Source organism: Bufo gargarizans, chromosome 9 (genome assembly GCF_014858855.1).
Source record: "Bufo gargarizans isolate SCDJY-AF-19 chromosome 9, ASM1485885v1, whole genome shotgun sequence".
NCBI lineage: Eukaryota > Metazoa > Chordata > Amphibia > Anura > Bufonidae > Bufo > Bufo gargarizans.
This window is the reverse complement of record NC_058088.1, coordinates 184,579,296-184,602,587: the sequence shown is the minus strand read 5'-3', so window position 1 is coordinate 184,602,587 and position 23,292 is coordinate 184,579,296. Positions and strand designations below refer to the sequence as shown.

Sequence of the window (23,292 nt, the reverse complement as noted above, 5' to 3'; positions counted from 1 at the left end):
GACAAGAAACATGAGGTTAAAATATCGACATCTATAACATCATTCACAATTCTAAACCAATAAAGGTCATCATAATGGTAAAATTAATTAAACCCAACAGTAATCTTTATTAAGACCTGCTGGTTGTAAGGTATTAAGGCGGCGGATCCAAGCCATCTCTCTCTCCCGGAGCAATTGTTCACAATCCCCACCTCTCCTCACAGGGGGGACCCAGTCGATGACTTGAAAACATAATTGACTCACGGAATGTTTGTATGTTGAGAAATGTTCCACTAAGGGGGCTTCAAGTTTCTTTGTGCGTATATTGGATTTATGTTGGCATATCCTATCTTTAATTTTCTGGATGGTTTCACCAACATATCCCATGCCACATGGGCATTTGATAAGATAAATGATTTGATATTAAAGATTTTGCACGTAGATGGATGGGTAAATATCGGGCCCTTTCCCACAGTAAGACAAGGGTATGTGCTTTTAATGATAGTTGTCTGGACGCTTTTTGGTTTACAAGAGCCCAGATCAGATCTGACGAGTGTATCCCTAATATTTCTAGCTCTTTTGTAGGACATTAGCGGTCTAGCTGGGAAGATGTTCGGAAAATTCCTTTTTAGAATGTGCCAATGTCTGAAGATATTTTTTTTTACATCATACCTTAGATGAGAGAAAGTGGTAACACAATGTATACGTTTTGTTGGAGGTTCGGGGGCGGGTTGTTTTGGGGACAGCAAACTCTCTAGGTAAATCCAGAATTCTGTTAAAATGTCCTTGGAGGATATATTCCAGAAAACCTCTCTTACAGAATTTATCGGACATATCTCAGAGTCTGGAGTCCACATATTGGACTCATAAAAGAACTGCTTCTACACTTCTTCTGAATTCACAGGGACCTCCTGTGTGTCTATAAGGGTGATTTTCCCCTCCTTATCTGTTCTGTGAGCTCCGGAGCTGAAAACAGCATTACAGTGCTGGCTGATTCCACAGAAGGGAGACACTCTTGGCTTGTGAGAGAAATGCATCTAGCTGTGCAGCTGAAACAGGGAATAATATAGCTGAAAAGACTAGGGAAGCCCAAAAAAGACAAAATCCTTCACGGTTGTACAAAGAAGAACAGCCATTATGCATTCAGGACAGATTGGAGGTACTTACAGAGGTGTCTGGCAGTTTAGTGAATGGTAGTTACAGTAATCCAGAGGAGAATGAATCAGGGCAACAATAAGAGTCTTTGTCCCATGACAGCAAAAGTGCCACGCACTGAAGTGGTAGGTTAATAGATGGTGCATAGGGCCATATGATATGTTCAAGTAATGTAAATAAAGAGCAATTAAAATAAATGACCTTTATGATCCTGATAAGCTCTGACACATATTTAGTTGTAGTATTATTATTATCTATGATTATTATTACTGCTTGTGCTTTATAATATGGTGATTTAACCCTCAGTTATTGCTTTTCTGTGTCAATGACTATTTTTGCTCTTTTTGCTTGCAGAAGAGGTGAACGTCCTGGAATCGCTCACTCTGCAGTCCGCGGAGCTCGTGAACATCTCTCTCAGTTCGGAACATTCCTGTCTGTCATTAGATATGGGGCAATACTCTACTCTCAGTATCTCCACCAGGGCGGCGTTCGGGGATAGGTAAATGTCATTGTTTTCGGGTTTTTTGGTAAATTGTTTCGCCACAAGTGGACCATATACTGAATATCTGCACAATTCACAGTGTAATGCGTATAAAATGTCAAATCTGCCTAGTACAGAAGCTATGGATGTATCACAGCTAAATTAGACACAGTTGCCTTTTTGGAGTCTTGGAAAGCTGAGTGACAACCGATGTGAGAGCTGTAATAGTTGCAGTTTTGGTTCAGCCTTCCCAGCAATAGATACAGCAAATTTTACAGTGTATTGTTGGTGTGTGCATCGTGAAAGCTCTTGGTATATATGTCAAATGAATCTATTGGCCCCCATTTACCATAAGAACAACCTTATATGTGTGTAAATCATTCTTTGCTATATTCAATAGCGTGGGAGGTATACATCCTGAAATCCTTGCAATGTATGGTATACTGTATCTGACTCTAGCATACACTACAACTGCAGTTTGAATTCACCATAAGTTCAACAGGGCTGTCCCTTTGAAAGATAAGCATACAGTACAGAAGGAAACCTCAGCAAGAGAGGCTGTCACCAACCCTGTCCTACAAAGGATGAGTAGCTTGGTGGGTATTCATGGCCAAGTGAAGGGCATGTGATGGTATGGGCCAAATCTTAGAAGGGGCCCCTTTATAAAGTTTGCTATAGGACTATGTCTTCACTATGTACATCCCAGTTTGCACTCATACATTTTGCTTATGTGGTGGCCTGGTTTATGGTGGTCCCAATGCTACGCTGGATCTCCTGGACACCATCGAGGTTTCACCACATGTTGCTTCTCTCCAGAAGGGATGGTAAGAGGGGGGTGCACCGCAATGGGAAATAAGTCCAGAGAGTCAAGGTCTGCAGTTACCAGTGTCCTTCTTTACTGGAGGAATTCAGGTGCAAAACAATACAGGCGAGGCATAGGGCTGGCTTCTCCAGTCTCCTCTCTGGTAGTAGAAGGTCCTGTGCTGAGGAAAGGCCTGAGATAGCTGTCCCTCTCTCTCTCAAAAGGCTGATACCCCGGCCAAAGGCCTGGTGGCCCAGGCAGGGTCTGTGGCTCAGTTGTCCGGCTGCCCCTCTGGTCAAAGGGCTGGTGACTCGGGGTCTGTGGCAATTATCCCAGTCTCAGTGACTTCTGCTGGTCACTCATGCAGTCTGACAGAGTCTCTTCTCCTAAATAGTGGTCCCTATTTGCAGACTGTTCTCCTTATATGCAGTTTATAACTGGATTAAAACCTTCTAGTGGCAGAGGCTAAATGGAGAAGTACAGCCTAAACAGAAACAATGTTTCAAGTTCAGCCTGTCATAGCCTATACAGTGATCCCTCAAGATACAATGGCCTCAGGATACAATATTTTCAACACACAATGGTCTTTTCTGGGCCATCGTAAGTTAAAACCAGACTCAACATACAGTGCCTCAGACTCAGATCCAACCAATCACTTCTCTGGTAAAATAGTTGTATTAGTCGGTAGTTAGCAGCTATTCCTGACTGTTATATGTAAGGACTTATTTTATCAGTCTTAGTTATCTGCTTATTTTTCTTAAATCTTCATTTTCTCTTATCTTGGATGATATTTTGGGGCTTTGGAACCAATTACTCAACTTACAATGGTTTCAACATACAATGGTGGTCCTGGAACCAATTAATATTGTAACTTGAGGGACCACTGTATATGTATAGAGTGACAATACAAGGAAGATTTCTAACTTTGCAGTGCATACATAGAAAGTCCCAAAGTCTCTCAGTACTAGGTGGTAGTGCATTAACCCTTTTCACAGTGCCGTGCAGCTATAGTGTAATAACAGTGCAAATGAACAGGATATATTACAATAAACATATAAATTAAGTTCAATGATATGAACAAGTATAAGTGCACACAACAGCATAAATCACAGTGCAAGTTAACCCTTCAAAGTGCAATAAAGTAGTGAGTTGATGGTTTTGGTTAGTTGCAAATGTCCACAAATGCTCATAATCCACAACATTGGCAATGGCTTGGCCTTGGCTATATTGTAGTATTGTACCACATATATCTCTCCCATGCTGATTACGTTTTTTCAGTTTTGCAGATGAGCTGGCTGTACTGATCAAGTTACGTTCGACTCTTCAGGAGAACACAGGCCTCATCACCATATTAAGTCTCCATGGCCAGGTGCTATTTCAGATCCGGATTAGCCCCAGCGCCCTAATATTTATCTCCAGCCGACGTGGACACTATGAGTGAGTGACCTCATCTCCATGTGATACGTATTTGTCTATGTCCAGACCAAAGGGGTTAATGATAATCTAATGACAAGACCACCACAGTTTTATAGAAGATGAGCTGTGGACAAATCCTTAAAATGTCTATGAGAAAAAAAAAGGCATCTTGTCATTGTAAGGAGTTTTCCACTATTGATTGCATCTGATCGATTCCTTCATATACACAGGGCCAAAAAGAGGAGCCTATCTATAGGAAGACGTCAATTGTCCCCATAGTGAATTATCAGCAGATTTCCATTTATAAACCACAATAATAGAATATAAATAATCTGCAGAAAAATACTTTATTAGAGGGTTGTATAAGATTGTAAAAAAAAGGGTTTCTTTTCTTTACAGAAACAGCCCCCCCCCCCCCCCCCCCCCCCACTGCATATAGGTTGTGTCTGGTATTGCAGCTCAGAACCATTCAAGTGACCATGATTTATTGTTATACATAGTAAATTAATACTCTTAAAGGGGTTGTCCCAGTTCAGAGCTGAACCCGGGCATATATCCCCTTCTTCACCCAGGCAGCCCCTCTGAGATGAGCATCGGAGCATTTCATGCTCCAATCCTCTCCCTTGCCCTGCACTGATTTTCTACAGATCTGGTGACGTACCGGGTCTCTGCTAGGCGGAGGCTTCGGCCTAGCAGTGTTCCCGATGACGTCACAAGCACTAATGGGCGAGATTTAGTGCCGGTGATGTCACCGGCAACACTGCTAGGCGGAAGCCTCTGCCTAGCAGTGTAAAAATTTTAACAAAAAAGCCCTTGCTCCGATGCTCATCTCAGAGGGGTTGCAAAAGTGGATATGTCTGGGTTCAGAGTTGACCCCTTTAATTAATGCATCAGTTGTTTTATTGTATTGTACTATCTATATGTCATAGACATAATTAACAACTGGAACAAGACTGCCAACACTTAGGCTGGGTTCAGACCTGAGCGTTCTGAAACGAGCGCTCTGTATGCGCGATTGTACGGGCGTTTACAATCGCGCATACAGAGACAGGCGTGCGCACATTGTCGCGCGTTCCCGAATATCTATGTGCGGGAACGCGCGACAAACGCCCAAAAAAAAGCTCAAGCACTTGTTTGAGCGTCGGGCGTTTTACAGCGCGATCGTACGCGCTGTAAAACGCCCAGGTGAGAACCATTCCCATAGGGAATCATTGGTTCTTGCCTGTTGTGCGTTTTACAGCGCGTAGGAACGCGCTATAAAACGCTCAGGTGTGAACCCAGCCTTAGGGCACATTCACACGTCGCATAAATGCTGCAGATTCTACACCACAGCTTTTACTGTACCAGCAAAGTGGATGGGATTTTAGATTTCTCATTCACATGCTGCAGAGTAAACTGACTTTAACTGCGGGTTTTGGATCCGCAGAATGTCAATTGTTGCTGCACACTGCGTTCAACCTTTGCAATGCAGGTTGAAAGCATCAGAAGATCCCAGCTGCGATGCCACCGAAATAAAACAGCCCTTTTTGGGCAGCATTATTTTAGCCATGCCGATGCTGATTTTCCCGCTGTTACAGATTTACAACCCCCAGCACGGAGAGCCGCATGTTCAATATCCTGTAGTCGTCACTTTCGCTCTCAGTCTTGAAATAAATTTAATATCCTGCTCATCACATTGTCTGAAATGTCTGTAATACATATCTACCTCAACAGATTCCCTGTCCCTTCTTTGACTGATGGAAAATGGCACCGGGTAGCGCTTGGTATCTCCTCCAAAAGCGTTACGCTATATGTGGACTGCAAGCTTGTGGAGAAGCTCCCTTGGTCTAATTTTTTTGGACTCGGGGTCAAAACGGATGGAATATTAATGCTAGGAGGACTTATTGAGCCATATGATATACCCTTTAAGGTAAGAAACAAGGTCATCCACCGGGTTAGTTGTCCGGCACTGTCAATCAAACAGCAGGTGGGCACCTCTTCACCTGTGGGGACAACCCCTCACAGGTAAAGAATTCTTCCTAAAGAGATGAATCGATTCACTCATCCCTACTGTCATTTTGGCTGCAGAACCTTTTTTAACTGGGATTCTCTTAGGTGTTGGGCATCGCTGGAACTGCCTGGCAATCCGGATGCAAACTGATGGTATTTGTCAGATAGATCCGGATGCGGATCCGTCTGACAAATGCATTGAAATACCAGATCGTCTCTCCAGTTTCACCCGTAAAAACGGATCCGGTATAAAATTTTTTTGCATTGCCAGATCCGTTTTGTTGGAACAGTTAATGCCGGATCCGGCACTAATACACTTCAATGTAAATGAATGCCGGATCCGGCATTCCGGCAAGTGTTCAGTATTTTGGGCCGGAGAGAAAACTGCAGCATGCTGCAGTATTTTCTCCGTCTAAAAAACGTAAGAGGGACTGAACTGATGCATCCTGAACGGATTGCTCTCCATTCAGAATGCATTAGAATAAAACGGATAATTTTTTTTCCGGTATTGACCTCCTGTGATGGAACTCAATACCGGAAAACAAAAACACTAGTGTGAAAGTACCCTTACACAATTAAACGCTAAAGAAATACATTCCATAACAAAGGCATTTACAAAGCCCTGTGTGTCCTAAAAGAAAACTATGAAAAAATAATGTTGGCAGCCCAAGAAACGAATAGGACTGTTAAACCACCATGTGAGAAAAGTGAGTGAAAGTGTCTGGTCATTTAGGATTAGGAAAGACTCAGACACAAATATCTGTTCATTGTTCACATCTTGTCACGTCTTGTGAGGCCAAGCCTGAAAGTTACACACATTCTTAGAAGGAACACAACGCCGGTAGACTCCATACACACATTATGGTTTCCTATTAAAACAGCCATATTTACATTCCCCGCAATCCTGAAGAGTGCAAGCATGTCTGAGGAATGCTGCAGACAACCACAACATACAAACTGTATATATGTGGATATGTTACGTTACATCGTCTTCACGTGTACACAATCAGTTTGACACCGGCTAGACTGGGGTGCGGAGTTCCCCTTAACCCCTGCCAGGTGTTATGAAATGCTTCTTGTACCCACCATGGTTGCCTATAGCCATAGCTGGGAGATCTACCATGCGTTATTGCAGCAAGCCCCCAAGGAGCCGGTGCAGAGGATGGGAGTGGTAGTGGCCCTGATGAGGTGTTGTGTCACAGAGTACTTCCTCAGGCCATTGCTCCCTGGGGATCGGTGCAGTGTAAAGGTAATTCAAAGACGCAGCCCAGAAGAGAAAGAATAATAGCCTCTCTAACCTGTAGTACAAAGGGCAATTTCTATCCCCAGATGATGAGGTATGGTGGCTGGATAGGTGGCAGTTCATGGCACCTCTGTTGTGCTATCTTGACGTTGACGTTGACACTCCCTTGAACTTCTGGTTTGGAACTTTTTGACAACAGTTTTCTGGCATAAGGCACAATGATAAATCATCTGCAAAGTGGCTATGAATCTATAATACGGTTCTGCAAGGGCATTATATACAAAGCTGTAGGATCTGCTTTGCTACATGCCTGGGCCCTAAGGGGTGACTGGTCTCATCCGTGAAAACCAGATGGGATGCTAAGGGTAGCACCACCATTTTTACACATTTTCCTAGTCATTGAGTTGTCATAACTTTCTCTATGTTCCCTTGTGAATAAAAAGTTTGATTTGTAAATGAACGTGATATAATTTGTACTTATGTTAATTGCAGGGATCCTTACAGCAGCTGGTCTTTGTGATGGGGGTAGCGGGAGCCGCCCAGCACTACTGCAGGAATTACAACCAGACTTGTCTAAGCAGTTTCCCAGCAGAAAATGTCTTCAATGCATCCCAAAGGGACAATAGTCCCCGCCACAGTCTAGTTTCCAAGGTAAGAAGATGATGATAAGTAACTTTGCTATTGTGCTTCCAATCAGAGGTAAGTTATTCAGGAGCTTACTGTATATTGTCTTATCATTGAGAAGTGTAATAGCGGTGCTCTGTGCCTGCTGCCGTCCCAGTGTCCTGAGTGGGCACGGGCACTACATCTCTTGCCTTCCTTCTGTGGTTGATGATGCCAGGGTCCCGAGGCTCCAGTCCTGCTGCTCCCACATGTCTCCTGCCTCCGGGCCACAGCCTGCGCCTGCCAGCATAGTTCGTCCCCCTGTCCCTAGGGTGCATATCCTCTTGCTGACACTTAAAGTGTCCCGATTTGTTCCTGCCTATGGCTGGCTATCTTTGGGTTTATGAGCGGTCAGCAACCTCCAGCACTCCAGCTGTGGTGAAACTACAACTCCCAGCATGCTCCATTCACTTCAATGGGTGTCCTGAGAACGGCTAAGCAAGTGTGCATGCTGGGAATTGTAATTTCACTGCAGCTGGAGTGCCAGAGATTGCTGACCCCTGCCCTATGACATGCTGGCCATACATATCAGATAGCTTTCAGCCAAACGCTCATTCGACCGCCATGTATCTCTCCCTACTCATCCATAAACATTACCATTCAGCTCGGCCCGGCATGCATGTGTCCTGTACAGGGGAGAGGAAGAAAACTGCTGACAGAGCCCTCTGGCCGCAGTTTATCTCCCTGAGGACAACAGGATTGGGCAGTTGAAATCCAACTACCTAATCGTTCTTTTCTTCATCATCTGTTGTCAGGGGAAAGTCGGGACAGCACATACAGATTAGATGGTGAGATGGTTTTGAGGGCTGGAAATTCCCTCTCAGGTATTATTCATTTATTTGAACTGTATAGTTCTTAGAAAGACAATTAAAGAGGTTTCCAGGGGTTACGACCACCCTGCAATCCAGCAGCGGTGGCCGTGCTTGCACACTATAGGAAAAAGCACCAGCTGGTGACAGATTGGCCATAGATCTTACAGGGAAATTTCCCAGGGGGCCGATGCCCATGGGGCCGCTTGAGCCCTCCTCACGGCCGGTCAGTGGAAGTTTTTGGGATGTATTTTGTGCTGTTGGCAGCAGTATTTCTTGATGGACTGTGGTGTTTGGTTCTGTTGGGGTGGTATAATGTGCCACCATATGGTATTGCTGGCCCTGCCTTCCACCAATTTGAACCCGACTACAAAACGGGGCCACTTTTAGTATTCTGTCCAGGGCCACTTTAAGTTCCCAGTCTGCCCCTGGCACTAGCCTATGTGCACTCTAGCGGTCCAGGCCACCAGGTAGGCCAGCACCTTTTCCTATAGTGTGCAAGCACAACCACCGCTGCTGGATTGCAGGGAGGTCATAACCCCTGGATATGATCAGTCTATAATAAAATGGAGAAATGAATCAAGCCAGCAAAGGAGGCAATATGGACAATCAGAAGACATTAGTAAGTGCCTTGTATTAACTTTCTCTACACAATAAATGCCATTTGCTGAAGTTAGACATCACATTATTCAGCTTGCATTTCAGTGGAATATTACTTTTGAATTTCACTAGAAATGACTGTGCTTCAATGACCCTGGAACTTTCAATCATCCTAAATTTTCACCTCTCAGACTCCACCACAAAAATTCATATCTGCTAACTTCATGTTGTCTTCACATATGGTCTAGAAAGTCTTTCATGGTCCCTATTATCTGTCTGGCATACTTCACCTTGTATTTTTATTTTCCTTTGTCTTGAGCAGTTCGATGTGGGAGAGACTTCAACCTCAGGAGTGAGAGACAACTCAGCTGTACAAGAGGTAAGTGATGGGTAAAACACATGGAAGCACTCATTGCAGTGAAAACGACTTTAAATTCCTAACTGCAAGGTCAAGTACAAGTATGTTAAAGGGCAGTTCCAGTCAATGTCGTCATTAAAGGGGTTGTATAAAGTGTCACAGCCCCGGAGTCTCTGCTCTCCCGGAGAGCAGAGACACCGTGGAAGCCGGCAAAGTACCAATCAGTGTGGTCCCTAGCCGGCAAGTGCTCCGATTGGTTAGTGTCTGCAGACTAACCAGTCGGAGCGCTTCATTGAAAAAAATGCCGGTTTCAGGCTGTGATCTCCACGCTAGAGATCACAGCCTGAAATCAGGCATGACTTCCACCGTGACCCAGTTCCCCTGATAAATGTAAGTACCCCCCACATGCGACCATTGCCCCCACTGCCACCAGATGCCCCCTGCTGCCATGTCCTCTCTGCCGACTGTGATGGCAGCGGCTCAAGAAACTGAGCCACTGCCATCAGCAGAGAGTGTCTGCTGTAACTTACAGCTGACACTCTGCTGCTACGGCCGAAATCGGTGCTGGCACCGATCTCGGTCGTTTAACCCCATAGATGCCACGGTCAGCAGCCGCCCACGGCATCCATGGGGTTGAGAGGGAGGGAGCTCCCTCTCTCTTGCATCGGGCCACTGCTGCTGCGATGGCAGCGGCCGATGGTTGCCATGGCAACCGGGCGCCTTACAAAGGTGTCTGGGTTGCCATGCACCTAAGGCTGATCAGACCCTGAAGTGTAGCACTGACTATAGATGACTATTGCAATGCACTGTATAGCCATAAGGCCCACTGGATCTTCAAAATCCAGATGGGTCCTGATAAGCAAAAAAAAGTGTAAAAAAAAAGTGAAAAAAGTGAAAAATATATTTTTTTAGAAAAATTTTAAGAAAAATATAAATATTTTCTCATATCCGTTCATTTATGTCATTGAACTAAATAAAAAAACTACACATAATTGATATCGCCGGGTCCGTAACGACCTGATCTATCAAAGTATCATATTACTAATCATGCGTGGTGAACGCAGTAAAAAATAATGTCGAAAAAAATGACGGAATTGATGTTTTTGTCACCTCACGTCCACAAAAAAATTGTTCAAAAAGACATATGTACCCCAAAATGATAAAGATAAAAGCTACAGCCCATCACGCTAAAAACAAGCCCCCAAACAGCTACATTGGTGAAATTTTTTTAAAGTTATGGACTTTAGTATATAGCAATGCAAAATATCATTTATTTTTAACACAAAAGTGATTTTATTGCTGAAAAAGTAGTAAAACATAAAAAAAACTGCATAAATTTAGTATCGCCATAACCGTATCAACCCACAGAATAAAATAATTATATAATATTTACCACAAGAGGAACCCCATAAAAAACACTGACAGAATTGCCATTTTTGCCCACTTCACCTTCACAAAAAATTGTATAGAAAGTGATCAAAAAGACATATGTACCCCCAAAATGATGCCAATAAAAACTACAGCCCGTCCCGCAAAAAAACAAGTCTCCACACAGCTACATTGGTGAAAAAATACAAATGTTATGGGCTCTAAACTAATTTCAGCAAATTAAGCTTTTACCCTTCTGAATGCTGCCGTGCCCCCAAACAGCGGTTATGACCACATATGAGGTGTTGCCGTATTTAGGAACAAATGCATAACACATTTTGGAGTGCATTTTCTCCTGTTACCTCTTGTGAAAATGAAAAATTTGGGGCTAAAGCAACTTTATATTGGAAATAAAAGTTAATTTTTCATTTTCACAGGCAATTCTATAAAAAGCTTGTTGGGTCAAAGCATTCCCTTCATCTTGAGGGGGGTAGTTTCTAAATTCGGGTAACTTTTTGGGGTTTTCTTTCTAGGGGTACTTCAGGGGCTCTTCAAATGTGACATGGCACCTGAAAACCATTCCAGCAAAATCTGCCCTCCGTTAACAATATGGCCCTCCTGCCGTGTGCCCATAAAGCAGTTTACAATCACATATGGGAGGTTTCTGTAAATTGCAGAATCAGGGTAATAAATATTCAGGTTTCTTTGGCTGTTAACCCTTGCTGTGTTACAGGAAAATTGGATTTAAATGAATAATCTGCCCCCAAAAAATGAAATTTTACAATTTCCCCTCCATTTTGCTTTAATTCTTGTGGAACACCTAAAGGGTTAATAAAGTTTGTAAAATCAGTTTGGACTAACTTGAGGGGTGTAATTTCTAAAATGTGGTCATTTGTGGGTGGTTTCTACTGTGTAAGTCCCACAAAGTGACTTCATAACTAAAATGGTCTTTAAAAAAGTGGGTTTTGGAATTTTTCTTAAAAATTAAAAATGTGCTTCTAAACTTCTAAGTCTTCTAACTTCCTAAAAAAAAATAAAAAAAATGATGCCAACAGAAAGTAGACATATGGGGAATGTAAAGTGATAACTATTTTATGAAGTATCGCTATCCGTCTTAAAAGCAAAGAAATTCTAATTTGAAAATAGCTAATTTTTCCAAAATTTCTGAAAATCTTTGATTTTTTTAATGCATAAAGGTAAAACGTATCAACTCAAATTCACCACTAACATGAAGTACGATGTGTCATGAGAAAACAACCTCAGAATGGCTTGGATAAGTTAAAGTGTTTCAAAGTTATTACCACATAAAGTGACACATGTCAGATATGACAAATGGGGCTCCGGCATTTAGGTCCAAACTGGCTGTCGCTCGAAGGGGTTAAACATGTAGGAGCCAGGAGCTGGGACTCAGGAGCTCTGTCTCCTGTCCTGTATTATAAAGGGGTTGTCTCATCATGGACAAAGGGGGCATATCGCTTGGATATGCCGCCATTGTCTTGCTGGTGCGGGTCCTGCACCTATATATCCGGAGCTCAGCAAGTGAAGAAGGGCGCACTGCACATGTGCAGCCGCCCTCCATTCATTTTCTATGGGGCCCGCAAAATTAGCAGAGCGCTGGCTTGGCTATTTCTGCCGGCCCCATAGAAATGAATGGGAGCGGGGGCCAAGCATGCGTGGTACGGTCCCATTCACTTCTATGGGGAGCCGGCTTGGTGGTGTCCGGACCGGAGTCCTCCAGCAACCACCTTGTGGGGCTCCGTTCTCGATATAGGTGCTGGTCCCAGCACCTAAAAGATAATAGAGGCATATCCTAGCGATATGCCCCCACTGTCCATGATGAGACAACCCCTTTAAGCTGGCCGCTGCGCTGCAATACTGTGAGGAAGTACAGGCCGCATGATACTTGCAAAATGTAGGGGGTGCTGTCTGCTTACCAGCTCTCTTGAGCTTCATTTCTTCTCTACTGCTCTATGTCACTGATGCTGCAGTGCTGATGGTGGGCCTTAACAGGCCCCCGCTCAGTAATTCCAACATGGCACAAGCTCTCAGGGTTCATAGAACAGGGGGCTCGCTGCCTGGTGCAGAAAGCAGAAGATTCCTGGCGCCCCTACCCCACACGGCACTACAGTCTGGTATCTGCAGCATTTATCTGAGTTCTCCCAGACCTGGATAACAGTAAAGTTATGTCCAAAGACTGACATCCCCAAATAGGTGCATATGCCTGCTAGTCTGTATCTATCTATCTATCTATCTCCTATCTCACATCAATCTATCTATCCATCTACTGTATTGTTCCCTTTTTAAAAGATGCACTTTTTTCCCCCAAAATGGGGGTGAAAAGTCAGTGCGTCTTATAAAGCATATATGCCAAAATCATGGTGGCTGGTGCATTGCAGAACATGTGCTGGTCGGCCGACAGTGGCAAGCTGTAGTGTGGGGTGGGCGGCAGGGGCAGTGAGGCATGCTATAGTGCGGAGCGGGCTGCAGGGACAGTGAGGCATGCTGTAGTGCGGGGTGCGCGGCAGGGACAGTGAGGCATGGTGTAGTGCAGGGTGGGCGGCAGGGACAGTGAGGCATGCTGTAGTGCGGGGTGGGCGGCAGGGACAGTGAGGCATGCTGTAGTGCGGGGTACGCGGCAGGGACAGTGAGGCATGGTGTAGTGCAGGGTGGGCGGCAGGGACAGTGAGGCATGCTGTAGTGCGGGGTACGCGGCAGGGACAGTGAGGCATGGTGTAGTGCAGGGTGGGCGGCAGGGACAGTGAGGCATGCTGTAGTGCAGGGTGGGCGGCAGGGACAGTGAGGCATGCTGTAGTGCGGGGTGGGCGGCAGGAACAGTGAGGCATGCTGTCCAGTTTTAAGCTTCAGGACGTTATGTCTGTTTCAGGGGCCTTAGATTGGAGCAAAATTTTTGCAATTCCGAGAGTTCAGGTAGCTTCTTTCCTGGCTGTCATGGCCTTTAAGAAAGATTTAGCGCTCCTGAGTGATGTCCCCAGACCCTCAGATGACCCCTCATGGTTAGAGGGGAAGCTTTCCAGTGTTCAACGTCCACAAAAGCCCCTCTCCACCTTCTATAAGGAGCTGCTCTCCTCCGCCCCTCCAGACCGATGGTTTCTTGCAGGCTGGGAAAAGGAGCTATCCACCACTTTTTCTGAACCCGAGAAGGCTTTTATCCTCGCTCATTCTCATGGATTCAATAGGTGTATAAAGATACAGGCTAACTCATACAAATTACTTACAAGATGGTACAAAACACCGGAATTCCTCCATAAGCTTAACCCTGATATCCCAAATGGCTGCTGGAGGTGCGGAGGAGGGCCTGGCCCTCTCTCACATATATGGTGGAGCTGTGTGAAGATTAAGCCCTTCTGGGACGCAGTGGTAGCTGCCATTAACATGGCTTGTAATACCCGTATTACGCTAGATGCAAAACTTCTGCTACTTTGGTGCCCCAATAGTACGCTCACCCCATCGAAATCAAACCTTCCGACCATGCTTATTACGGCTCTCATCTTGAGAGTTGACAGCAACAGATTCCAAATGCAAATAGCAGACTGGAAATGACCTCTGGACCTTTTATCTGCTCATTGTAATTGGGATAACGAGGGAATAACACACACCGGCCATGGGACAGCTGAGAAGCCAATTGTCCCATTACTTTTGGTTCCTTAACAAGTGGGAGGCACATATGCAAACTGCTGTAATTCCTGCACCGTTCACCTGATTTGGATGTAAATACCTTCAAATTAAAGCTGACAGTCTGCAGGTAAAGCATATCTTGTTCGTTTCATTTAATTTCAAATCCATTGTGGTGGTGTATAGAGCCAAAAATAGTAGAATTGTATCGATATCCCAATATATATGGACCTGACTGTAGCTACTATAGTACTGCTCCTATGTACAAGAATATAACTACTATAATACTGCTCCTATGTACAAGAATATAACTACTATAATACTGCTCCTATGTACAAGTATATTACTATATACTGCTCCATGTACAAGAATATAACTACATAATACTGCTCCTATGTACAAGAATATAACTACTATAATACTGCTCCTATGTACAAGAATATAACTACTATAATACTGCTCCTATGTACAAGAATATAACTACTATAATACTGCTCCTATGTACAAGAATATAACTACTATAATACTGCTCCTATGTACAAGAATATAACTACTATAATACTGCCTCCTATGTACAAGAATATAACTACTATAATACTGCCTCCTGTGTACAAGAATATAACTACTATAATACTGCCTCCTCTGTACAAGAATATAACTACTATAATACTGCTCCTATGTACAAGAATATAACTACTATAATACTGCTCCTATGTACAAGAATATAACTACTATAATACTGCTTCCTATGTACAAGAATATAACTACTATAATACTGCCTCCTATGTACAAGAATATAACTACTATAATACTGCTCCTATGTACAAGAATATAACTGCTATAATACTGCTCCTATGTACAAGAATATAATTACTATAATACTGCTCCTATGTACAAGAATATACCTACTATAATACTGCTCCTATGTACAGGAATATAACTACTATAATACTGCTCCTATGTACAAGAATATAACTACTATAATACTGCCCCTATGTACAGGAATATAACTACTATAATACTGCTTCCTATGTACAAGAATATAACTACTATAATTCTGTTCCTATGTACAAGAATATAACTACTATAATACTGCTCCTATGTACAAGAATATAACTACTATAATACTGCTCCTATGTACAGGAATATAACTACTATAATACTGCCTCCTATGTACAAGAATATAACTACTATAATACTGCCTCCTATATACAAGAATATAACTACTATAATACTGCCTCCTATGTACAAGAATATAACTACTATAATACTGCCTCCTATATACAAGAATATAACTACTATAATACTGCCTCCTATGTACAAGAATATAACTACTATAATACTGCCTCCTATATACAAGAATATAACTACTATAATACTGCCTCCTATGTACAAGAATATAACTACTATAATACTGCTCCTATGTACAAGAATATAACTACTATAATACTGCCTCTTATGTACAAGAATATAACTACTATAATACTGCCTCCTATGTACAAGAATATAACTACTATAATACTGCCTCCTATGTACAAGAATATAACTACTATAATACTGCTCCTATGTACAAGAATATAACTACTATAATACTGCTCCTATGTACAAGAATATAACTACTATAATACTGCTCCTATGTACAAGAATATAACTACTATAATACTGCTCCTATGTACAAGAATATAACTACTATAATACTGCCTCCTGTGTACAAGAATATAACTACTATAATACTGCCTCCTCTGTACAAGAATATAACTACTATAATACTGCTCCTATGTACAAGAATATAACTACTATAATACTGCTCCTATGTACAAGAATATAACTACTATAATACTGCTCCTATGTACAAGAATATAACTACTATAATACTGCCTCCTATGTACAAGAATATAACTACTATAATACTGCTCCTATGTACAAGAATATAACTGCTATAATACTGCTCCTATGTACAAGAATATAATTACTATAATACTGCTCCTATGTACAAGAATATAACTACTATAATACTGCTCCTATGTACAGGAATATAACTACTATAATACTGCTCCTATGTACAAGAATATAACTACTATAATACTGCCCCTATGTACAGGAATATAACTACTATAATACTGCTTCCTATGTACAAGAATATAACTACTATAATTCTGTTCCTATGTACAAGAATATAACTACTATAATACTGCTCCTATGTACAAGAATATAACTACTATAATACTGCTCCTATGTACAAGAATATAACTACTATAATACTGCCTCCTATATACAAGAATATAACTACTATAATACTGCCTCCTATGTACAAGAATATAACTACTATAATACTGCTCCTATGTACAAGAATATAACTACTATAATACTGCCTCTTATGTACAAGAATATAACTACTATAATACTGCCTCCTATGTACAAGAATATAACTACTATAATACTGCCTCCTATGTACAAGAATATAACTACTATAATACTGCTCCTATGTACAAGAATATAACTACTATAATACTGCTTCTATGTATAAGAATATAACTACTATAATACTGCTCCTATGTACAGGAATATAACTACTATAATACTGCCTCCTATGTACAGGAATATAACTACTATAATACTGCTCCTATATACAAGAATATAACTACTATAATGCTGCCTCCTATGTACAAGAATATAACTACTATAATACTGCCTCTTATGTACAAGAATATAACTACTATAGTACTGCCTCTTATGTACAGGAATAAATAGCATATAAGGATTTTTAGGTAATGGAATATATATGTCAATGTAAATAAGAAGTATTTTTTGCCCCAAGAAAGTGATGTTGTGAATGATAAAACAGGAAGAGAAACAGACACATTAAGGGCGAGAAACACAATTCGGGAGATGAAGCACTTCTAAATTGCAGTTTCGTGCAGTAGTTTCAGCGTGATACTTCATTAGGAAGCTTTCAGCCGGGCTTTGATCCAAAGAATAAAGCTCGTTCCCTGGCTGGGAAAAGGAACCGAGAGCAAACACACATTTCTCCCGCCATGCGTCTGTCTGCACGGCGATGTCATCACTGTTTATTTGGGATGGTGGAAAATATTGATGCACTGGTGACAGGCTGCTTTATGATACCCAAAGCAATCCTCTAATTAGCGTGCATCAGTCTTGTGTCGGGTCCAATCGGGGACTGTATTCTGAAGGAAGAATGTAGCTGGACATGAAAAAACAGAGAGAGAGCAATTCTTTTAGTCAAGCCGACAGACTATGATTTTAATGTCTGCACAAAAAATGTCATCTACCAACAAACGAGTGCCGACTCATGTTTAAAGGGGCAATTAACGGGAACTTAAAGCGGGGTTAGCCCATCTGGGGCATTAATGGCATATCTAAGGATAGGTCATCAATGTCAGATAGGTGCTCCTATCTCCAGTACGGGCGCCCTGAAGTGAAGGGAGAGCGGACTCCCTCTGTTCACTGCTATGGGAATTTCCGAAAAGAGTCAAGCTCAACCCTTCAGTTATTTTCGGACCCATTGCAGTGAATAGAAAGCAAGCCACACATGTGCCGTGTGCTCTCCTTCGTTTTGTCCTCCATTCTGGAGATAGGACCGTGTCCCAGAGGTGGTAAAGAAATAGCGCCACCTGCTGTTTGTTCTTTTATTATCTCTCAGTCCACCTCGCTGAGGTGGTCACACATGCTCACAGGCCAGGAAACAGGCTGCACTGCTTTCCCGCATGTTGTGGCCCCTTCTAACAGCTGATCGGCGGGGGGTTCCAGGAGTTAGACTCCTGCCCATCTGATATTGATGACTTATCCTGAGAAATTTAAAAAATGAAAGTGTAGTACATTTAAAACTCTAACAAAGCTAGAACCAGCACTGTACCTCACATGGATCCAGAGATCTTCCCATCATTGCTCTGCTAGATTTATATCAAGCTGACAGCTCAAGGGGCGTGTCTTTTCTGCTGGAGCTCAGGGGGCGTGTCCATCCTGCTGCAGCTCTCTCCCTATCACAGCTCTGGAGGGAGTTGAAGGATGAAACTGAGCATGTGCGGTCATCTCAGTGAGCCAAAGAAATAAGAAAATAAGTGGCGCTATACAGATACATTTTATTGAATAACTAAGTGGCTATAAATAATTTCTAACTACGTTTCAGATCCAGTTGCTGGTTTGATTATTTTTCCTGGGACAACCCCTTTAACATTTGCTACATCTGTATATCATGCTCATTTAATTATAACCCTCAATGCCATTTGTTATTAGATACACATCTATTTCCCATCCTGATGTATAAATCACCTTTCCTCCACACGTAATGAATGTCCCCTGGTTCTTTGTAAAGTCCTTGTTAAAAATGAATCCTGCGCCACGTCTTTAACCAGCCTCATATTTATACATGTAAATGAGATCCACTCAAGCCAAGTTTTTCAAGCCTCTCATTATAAGAGCTCATGCACACAAATGTATTTTCTTTCTGTGGGTTTTTTTGCAGACCGTATGCTGAATCATTAATTTCAATGAGTCCGCCAAAAAAACGGAAGGTACTCCGTGTGCATTCCATTTCTGTATGTCCATATTTCCGTTGTGCAAAAACATAGAACCTGTCCTATTATTGTCCACATTACAGACAAGGGTAGGACTGTTCTATTAGGGGCCTAAATACATAATGCACACAGATGTCATCCGTATTTTTTGTGGATCTGTTTTTTGCAAAATGCATATGGTCATGTGCATGAGCCCTAAGAGAGACCTTCCATCCCAAGTAATAATCCTGTCGCCCGCCTCTGAGCCCTCTCCAGCCCTCCAATATCTCATATTCAAGATGTGGCCTTACAAGGGATTTATAGAGGGGTAATATTACATTTGGGATCACTTTATTTTTTTTTATCTCTCTTTTTATATACGCTAAAATCTTATTTGCTTTTGCAGGTGATGCCTGACATTTAGCTGCTACTTTGCTTTTGTAACGAGATTACCCAAGTCCTTCTCTTGTTCAGTTGCCCCCAGTTTTATTCCATTTAATGTACATGCAGGGATACAATTACAGCGGCCATGGTGCATTTGTAGTACTACAATATTGTATATAGTTATTGTTTTATAATGCAGTGCAATGTAACGTTATGCTATACACTTTGTACACCAGCAGATGGGGTTCTGTTGGCAGTGGTTGGCAACAGTAATGAGACTTACAATCCCATTCCTCCCATCTTTGAAGGTGTGGGCTGGTCCAACTTCCTGCAAAGAGAGTGAGGAGTGATGGAGCCTGAAATACAGCTCCTGCTCCTTCATGCCAAGAGTCTACTCATCTGGTAAAACCACTACTCCAGGCAGTCTGCAGGGTCCTAGGCTACAGAACATCTGTAAAATATGGCATATTATAGTCAGCAGAGTGACCATGCAATTAAGCTATACAGACTCTACTACAAGGTAAGGGGAAACATGTTAAGACACCACAACCACAATTCAGGACAGGCATAGCTAAGAGCCTGCATCATACAGTGGACACCTACAGCCACAGGTGCCAAAGTAGAGCCATAGGGAAGGGAATCAGGAGAGACATTATATTATCAGCTAGTTTCTGTGTTCCAGGTCTTCCTGCTCAGCCACCTCTACAGTATATGTAGCTGAACAGGAAAGACATCCAGACAGGTAGGTACTGACCAAACTATCTTTCCTACAAAGGACAAAAGCCATAGAACCCGTTTTAAGTATCCTACAAGTTTTATATCATCAGCAAAAACAGACAAGGAACTTTCATTCCCATCCACAAGGTCATTAAAGGGGTTGGCCTATCTCAGACATTGCTATGATATGCCATCAATGTCAGATAGGTGTAGTCCTAGTTGGCTGTTTTTGGAAGCCCCTTACTGGTGAATGGAGAGTGCACCGTGTGTGCACGGCCACCTCTCCATTCACCGCTGCTATGGCACTGCCTGAAATTTCAATAGTGGTGAATGGAGGGTGGCCATGCTTGCAGGATGTGCCCGTTCTGGTGATAGGAGTGGGCCCTAGAGGTGGGACCCACACTTTTGTGACATTCATGGGATGGGAATAACCCTTTAATTAAAGAATTATAACTAACACAGATCCACAGATCCTCGTGGTCCCCACTGATCCCAGCACAGATGCTTGTGATGCTGCTGACATTCCACCATTATGAAGTATGTACCATTTACAATGACTTTTTGCTTTCCGCCTCCAGTTCTACACCCATGTGCATGTTACCAATTTTCCCATAGCCATTTTGTCAATTTACTATGGAGAGGTCTTCATTAATAGAATATAGAGAACCATATGTTACATAAATCTCAGCAGTAGCATAGATAATAATCAAGTGCACATTGATAGCGCTTTGTAATCGTATCTTCTCAGGGTCGCTGTGATCATTTGGTAATGGAATGCAATGGACGCTCACTGCTCATAAGCTTTCAGATCCCTGCAGCAGCCTTCTTTAATCTGCTAATACTCAGAGGCCTGTTCACCATCAGAGCTCTCCCCAGGGAAGGCCGTGACTTCTGTAAACCATGAATGTCACAGTCCCCGTATGGTTAATGTACACAATCTCTTTTTTTATCTGAAATGCCAGTTTACAATATTTATCGTCTATTGGAACAGACAGTTGAATATTTTGGTCCGGCTCAGCGTTTGGGGGACACTTGATCCTTGAAATTAAGCGGGTGCTGATTGTATGTTATGAGGATACGTGAGGTAGTGTATGAGATACAACTGGAAAAAACATGACTATGACTGTCCCAAAAACAGCTGTCGGTGCCATGGTCAACTGAAAAGGAACAAATCATCAGAAATGATGTTATTTTCATAAGGTTCTACTATAAACATTTTTCATTGACTTATTATATTCAAAAACATCATGAAATTGCAGTTTTCACACTGGTCACCGTATCACTCACTATAGTACATTTTTACCTTTGCTGTGTAGACCGTGACAGAGTCAGCAGAGTCATGTCATTATCATTCCTGGAAAGAGGATTTAAAAGCATATTCCCATCTAATAAAGTGATGGGATATTGCTAGGATATGGCATTACTTTATGGTTGTGGGTCTTAGACCCCTGGGATCCTGAGACTGAATATGCCACATAGATGGATTAGAGTTGTGCCCTCTTTTAAGTTCTCCCTGCACAGCAGCGCTCCTAGATGCACTGGGAGCTGCCGCCAGCTCCATTCGGTGAGATCGGCAGCAGTTCACTGCACAGCAGTACTCCTGGATGCACAGGGAGCCCTATTCAGTGAGATTGGCTGCAGTTCACCGCACAGCTGCACTCCTGGATGCACAGGGAGCCCCATTCAGTGAGATTGGCTGCAGTTCACTGCACAGCAGGACTCCCGGATGCACAGGGAGCTCCATTCAGCGAGATTGGCTGCAGTTCACCGCACGGCAGCACTCCTGGATGCACAGGGAGCCCCAGTCAGTGAGATCGGCAGCAGTTCACCGCACAGCAGCACTCCTGGATGCACAGGGAGCCCCAGTCAGTAAGATCGGCGGCAGTTCACTGCACAGTAGCACTCCTGGATGCACAGGGAGCCCCATTCAGTGAGGTCGGCTGCAGTTGACTGCACAGCAGCACTCCTGGATGCACAGGGAGCCCCATTCAGTGAGATTGACGGCAGTTCACTGCACAGCAGCACTACTGGATGCACAGGGAGCCCCATTCAGTGAGATTGGCTGCAGTTCACTGCACTGCAGCACTCCCGGATGCACAGGGAGCCCTATTCAGTGAGATCGGCTGCAGTTCACTGCACAGCAGCACTCCTGGATGCACAGGGAGCCCCATTCAGTGAGATTGGCTGCAGTTTACTGCACAGCAGCACTCCTGGATGCACAGGGAGCCCCATTCAGTGAGATCGGCTGCAGTTCACTGGACTGCAGCACTCCCGGATGCACAGGGAGCCCCATTCAGTGAGATTGGCTGCAGTTTACTGCACAGCAGCACTCCTGGATGCACAGGGAGCCCTATTCAGTGAGATCGGCTGCAGTTCACTGCACAGCAGCACTCCTGGATGCACAGGGAGCCCAATTCAGTGAGATCAGCTGCAGTTCACTGCACAGCAGCACTCCTGGATGCACAGGGAGCCCCATTCAGTGAGATTGGCTGCAGTTCACCGCACAGCAGCACTCCTGGATGCACAGGGAGCCCCATTCAGTGAGATCGGCTGCAGTTCACTGCACTGGAGCACTCCCGGATGCACAGGGAGCCCTATTCAGTGAGATCGGCTGCAGTTCACTGCACAGCAGCACTCCTGGATGCACAGGGAGCCCCATTCAGTGAGATCGGCTGCAGTTCACTGCACAGCAGCACTCCTGGATGCACAGGGAGCCCCATTCAGTGAGATCAACGGCAGTTTACTGCACAGCAGCACTACTGGATGCACAGGGAGCCTCATTCAGTGAGATTGGCTGCAGTTCACTGCACTGCAGCACTCCCGGATGCACAGGGAGCCCCATTCAGTGAGATCGGCTGCAGTTCACTGCACAGCAGCACTCCTGGATGCATAGGGAGCCCCATTCAGTGAGATCGGCTGCAGTTCACTGCACAGCAGGACTCCCGGGTGCACAGGGAGCCCCATTCAGTGAGATCGGCTGCAGTTCACTGTACAGCAGCACTCCTGGATGCACAGGGAGCCCCATTTAGTGAGATCGGCTGCAGTTCACCGCACAGCAGCACTCCTGGATGCACGGGAGCCTCATTCAGTGAGATCGGCTGCAGTTGACTGCACAGCAGCACTCCTGGATGCACAGGGGAGCCCCATTCAGTGAGATTGGATGCAGTTCACCGCACAGCAG

General features: G+C 43.5%; 1 protein-coding gene across 1 annotated transcript in view; it reads left to right on the top strand.

Annotated features, from left to right (window-relative positions):
• Positions 1-23,292, top strand: part of LOC122919696 (collagen alpha-1(I) chain-like) — a 240,984-nt gene that overhangs the window by 111,450 nt on the left and 106,242 nt on the right. The window contains exons 2-6 of the mRNA XM_044268877.1: positions 1,489-1,633; positions 3,696-3,854; positions 5,547-5,742; positions 7,558-7,716; positions 9,460-9,516. Coding sequence (XP_044124812.1) covers positions 1,489-1,633; positions 3,696-3,854; positions 5,547-5,742; positions 7,558-7,716; positions 9,460-9,516 — 716 coding nt within the window. The remainder of the gene's footprint in view (positions 1-1,488; positions 1,634-3,695; positions 3,855-5,546; positions 5,743-7,557; positions 7,717-9,459; positions 9,517-23,292) is intronic.